The following is a 5000-nucleotide window of genomic DNA, read 5'->3' on the forward strand; positions in this document are numbered from 1 at the left end:
ACGGAGCTGAGACCACGGTAGTCGACACGGAAGAGTTGCTGCTGGTCATGATGGTACCTGCAGTGCCGTCGCCAAAACTACTCGAGGACGACTGGTGACTGTTCTGATGCGATGGCCAGTCCTTTTGGTGGCATTCCGCACTGCAATAGGACGCGTTCGAGCAGCAGGTGAACGGTGCTTCCTTCAGACAATTGTTGCACCATCGCATCCTCTTTGTCTGCATAACCTCTAGCTCACGCTCACAGTTGGCCTGCATAAGCAGGTTTCGCAGTGCCTGTGCCCTGTCCTGTTCGCACTTCTTGCGCACATCCATCAGTTCCCGGGCGTGCTCGTTGCGCAACCGTTCCATCTCGACGCGGTGCTTTTCCTTCGTGCGTGCCAGTTCATGTTTCAGCTGCACCACCTCCGCCCAATTCGTATTTTGTCCAGCTGCGTGTTTCAACACCGAACTCAACACGTTCTCAAAGAATTCATTCATCTGGAAAAAACGTTATGACAAAAAGAGATTGGTTAGATTGATTTCTATCAATGTATGTATAATGTGTACCTTTGCGGCGCTTTGCACTATTATATCATCCTCAACCGAATGCGAAGCAGTGAGAGGAATGGCGGCAGTAGAGCTCGCAGCTAGGGTTGACGTTGGTCTTGGCTGCAGCGGTGGTAGTGGCAAGTTTCTGTGGATTGATTTACCAACGCTACCACTAGCGACGTCGTTGTTATCATTGTTCCCTTCGGGCGTTAGTACAGGCCTCGAAATAGCATGATTTACGGACGAAAATCCACTCTCGCTGTTAGTACTACTCGTGCTCGTAGCATGCACTTCCGTACCGAGAGACGATAACAAACTATTGAGCGATTGATCTAGGCTCGCTGTCTGTGACGGAATGCCTTCGATACTATCACTACCGCTAGCATCCGGTATAAACGAGGATGATATGCTTGCTAATGAATTGTCAAGGGGAATCTGTCTCGACGATGAAACCGGGGGCGTTTGCTGTGCTTGCCGATTATGGGCGAGAAGTAAAGGAGGCAGCGGTGGGAGAGGAGCAGCACTTACAATTGCTGCAGTAACAGTACCTCCGTTAGCAACTGTTACCACTGGAATATTCAAACTGCACGTCGGCGCCTGCTGATTCGGGATGTTAACCATATGTGGAATAGCTTTAGAAGAGGAATCAGCATCACCAGTGCCACTAATGCCCGCATTGTTCCCTCCTTGTCTATTCGGCGTGGATGGAAAGGTCTTTCTTGCACGTGGAACGCTGACTACAGGCTTTTGCAAGTTGTTGTCCATGGTTACGCCGCTGCCCATCGCCGACTGTGGTAGCATCTCAACCAACACCACTTGTTGCTGTTGATTCTTCTGATGCTGCTGTTGTCTAGCAGATGTTTTTCTCGCTTTATCCAAATATGATGAGCTGGGTATTGCTGGGTGCAGCGGTTCATTAGTTGCAGTTATCGTTAAAGTACCCTGAGCATTTATACGATCAGTGAGTCTTTTCAAGGTAGCACTGTTAGATGATTCCAGATCGACACCCATTGGATTAATTACAGGTATAACGGGCTGCGAAGGTACAGCAGGCATGACCGAGCTTCTGTCTTCATTCACATCCATAGGTTCTTGTTTTACCAGCGTGGCATCTGCAGGAACGGTGTTAGAAAGTTCGTTTACTGAGTTTATGGTAGAATTCGAAGATGCGGCACCGTCCTGCACCGGAGCCTGCATATTCTTCCTTTGTGGCTCTTTACCTGATGCCAACAATCCGACTGTTCGCGTGCCGGCAGGAGATGATGTTTGCGAGTTAATTGCCGAACCAGGAGAGCGGTTCTGCATAGACTGTGCAGTAACTGTAGTGCTTGGCCCAGTGTTTGGGCTTGATTGTCGACTGGATCGTGGGGTAGACGGCGTACTCTGTACGGTGGTTGTCTTTTCACCCGACGGGACACTGTCAACGACCGTGGACGAAAGCATGCTATTTACCGATTTTACCTTCAATCGGGGTGCCATTTCAGTAGCTGATAGTGCTGGGGCATTTGGTAAGGTTGGATAAGACTGTGAAGCATTCCGTGTGGATGATGGTTCTAGCTTGGGAGCAATTGGTTCACTGGCAGATAGCGTTGCAATGTCTGGCTGTACTTCATCAACAGCAGCAGGCTGTGAAACTTCCTGCCCAACAGCGCTACTCGATGTACTGGATGTCGAGGCATTTTCTGTCACAGAAGTCTTTTTGCCAGTCTCCGTGGACACTACATCGCCACTGATTGTTGTTTTATCCACACTATCTTTTGCTAGTGTGCTCACAGCGGTTACATTGGATGTATTTTCCGCCATAGTTTCATCACTGTGCAACATTTCATTTTCTGCACCCTTTTTAGCTTTCCGTGCTTCTTTGCTAGCCGACAAAGATTCGGAGCCGGATTGAGACGGCGTTGATTCTTGGCCCTTCACAATCGATTTGTTGCGTTTCACACTCGGCTCTGTTTCCCAACTGGCTGAGTTGCGACGAATGCGTAGCGTTCCCACTTTACCGTCATTCTGTTGGGGCTGTTGCTGAGGTTGCTGTTGCTGCGAAGGTTTAGGAGAGTCATGGACAAAAACACTCATCCGTCGTTTGCGCAGTTTTGCTAACGAACTGAGTACCGAAACATGTGCCTTCCCTGGTGGATTGCTTTCGTTTTCCTTCTCAATCGGTTCTATGAACCCTCGTGATTTGCGTTGCGATGTGCGCTTCGCCGCTAACTGAGGATGAATCGAAGATGTGGAAGATAGTGTTTCGCTTCCACCGCCACTCTCGTCATGTTGCTCCTTTGGCTTTTCAGGGTGTTTGTTCTCGTTGCTCATCGGAGTACGCTGGGGTGTCACAGGTGCAACATCCTCTGCCAACGCCGAAATGGAAACCACCGAGTTTTTCGATATTTTCATCGTTATTTTGTTCTTGCCAGGTGTACTGGTATCTTGGTTTGATGCAGCCGGAACTGCTGCTACTACCTCGCTTTCGCCATTTTTCGACGCTGCACTAACGCCCTGTTGAATGTTAGTATTCCTTGCTCCGACTCCGAATGCACCGGGTATCATTGAGCGAGTTTGTTCCTCGATTCGAGTAGCGTCCAGGGTCGTCAGGTGCTCCGCGTAATGGAAACTTCCGAACCTCTCGATCAGCTGCTCGATGTGGGCCTTCGCCTCAATCATGCTATAGTCCCAATCTTTGTCTTTAGTCGGTTTCTGTTTCGGAAACTGTTCCGAAAACAGGTAGCAATCCTTGGAAGTAATGCGCGAGCCACGATCATGCTTGCCAAAGAACAGAACTTGCATCTGCAAGTTATTGTTTCGAGTATGGGTAAAAAGCTTTGCCGGCCAGTAAGGATAGCCCTTCATCTTAGCCCACACCAAAAGATGTGGCTTCGAGCATGCCAGCTCGAACCAATTGTTGTGGAAGGTCATGTTCGTGTAACATTCAGAACAGTACTCAATGTCCTCGACCTGTTGCCTTCCCTGTTTACAGATTTCTCTCGCCAATTTAATCATCTTATTGTTGTTGATTCCTTAAACAAGACCAATGTAGATTGCTTTATAACACCATTGAATATTATGAAGGCTAAACTCATTCCTAACGATCCAACTTACCACTCAGTGCGTAGATAAGCATGTTATGCAGTATCCAACTCAAATCGGACAGAAATCCCTCGAGTGTGGAGTACTCTTTCGCCACTGTTCGGTCACGCAGCACTGCAAGGTCCATGTGATAGGATACATAATCAGTGTAGCCAGGTAAGCCGTCCTTTTGTAGCGGATTGAATAGCTCACTCTGCGAAAAAAATGCACAAAAAAGTTCAACATATAACATAATAACATTACAAACCCATCTATACAACAAAAAACAATGGCACTTACCCCGCAGGGTGGATGCGAAATGATGCGATCGATCGCCAGCTCCAAACATTGATGCAACTTGTCTGCAGAGATGGACGCAGAACGCGCTGAAAGCACCTTCACACACTCCGCGCAGCGCCAGTTAGGAGAGTGGATCATGAACCGAGCGCACGTCGCGTGATAGGAACGTGGACAGCTCGAACACGCTATCATACCCGAATCGCTCTTTCGGCACTTCCAACAAAACCGATCCGAACCAGGCTGAGGAGAAGAGGCAAAAGTGGATTTTACGCAAAATTTAACGCATTACAAAATGAAATGGGTAATGGTTCCATGACCACAACAGTTACCTTCGTTGGTTCCGCTGGTAGCACCTGTGTTGAGATACTTTGGTTCGGTGACACGACAATGGGGTTAACATTACTACCACCAGATCCACCTCCACTGTTGCGCTTATTGGTTCTAGCGCCCGAACCAGTGTTACCTCCTGTGGTCACCGTCAGTGATGTCCCCTCAACAGAACTAGACTCCTCGTCATCGCCACCATCTAATCCGCCGGTCGAACCATGTAGCCGCAGATTGAGGAACTTTTGCTGCTTCAGTGCGAAATCTGCATTTTCCGAGCGCATACCAGCACGCCGCACTGGTGTACCAGCAGAGCCGCCCGTAATGGATACATCTGCTGCCAGAACTTTCACTGCGGAATCAACAGAAATATTCATCGCCGAGGTATCAACGCTGAAATCCTGACGGGTTGATGCAGAATACATCTCACTCTCGCTTCCACTTCCGCTTGAGGCTAGTTTAGATACCTCCGGTTTTCCGCGAGCTGTAACCGGGCTCGTGGTGCTTCCGCTGCCAACATGCGCCGGCGAGCAGCTGTTTCGACGCGTTCGTATTTTACCATCGCGTATGGTTTCATTCAGATGGTATCCGACGAAAAACTTTGATCCCGATCCCATATCCAGCAACTTAATCTCTCGCGAAACTTTCGACAAATTGGACTCTTTCTCGTTTGTTTGTCCATTATTGCTACCATCATCGACGGTGTGTGGCGCCACGCATTCTGTCGCGTTCCCTTCATCACCATCTTTAGCAGCAACAGTCGGAGGCTTTGCCACTCTAGCTT

General features: G+C 48.8%; 1 protein-coding gene across 4 annotated transcripts in view; it reads right to left on the reverse strand.

Annotated features, from left to right (window-relative positions):
• The window catches only part of LOC126570532 (mucin-5AC), an 8339-nt gene that overhangs the window by 1289 nt on the left and 2050 nt on the right, over positions 1 to 5000 (reverse strand). For 3 of the 4 annotated variants that reach the window (XM_050228350.1, XM_050228351.1, XM_050228353.1), the window contains exons 2-6: positions 4222 to 5000; positions 3893 to 4132; positions 3626 to 3806; positions 548 to 3543; positions 1 to 478 (exon numbers count right to left, since the gene is read on the reverse strand). The exon at positions 1 to 478 is cut by the window's left edge and continues 446 nt beyond it; the exon at positions 4222 to 5000 is cut by the window's right edge and continues 847 nt beyond it. In XM_050228350.1, coding sequence (XP_050084307.1) covers positions 1 to 478; positions 548 to 3543; positions 3626 to 3806; positions 3893 to 4132; positions 4222 to 5000 — 4674 coding nt within the window. The remainder of the gene's footprint in view (positions 479 to 547; positions 3544 to 3625; positions 3807 to 3892; positions 4133 to 4221) is intronic. The other variant, XM_050228352.1, reaches the window with a different exon arrangement.

Source organism: Anopheles aquasalis, chromosome 2, assembly GCF_943734665.1.
Source record: "Anopheles aquasalis chromosome 2, idAnoAquaMG_Q_19, whole genome shotgun sequence".
Lineage (NCBI taxonomy): Eukaryota > Metazoa > Arthropoda > Insecta > Diptera > Culicidae > Anopheles > Anopheles aquasalis.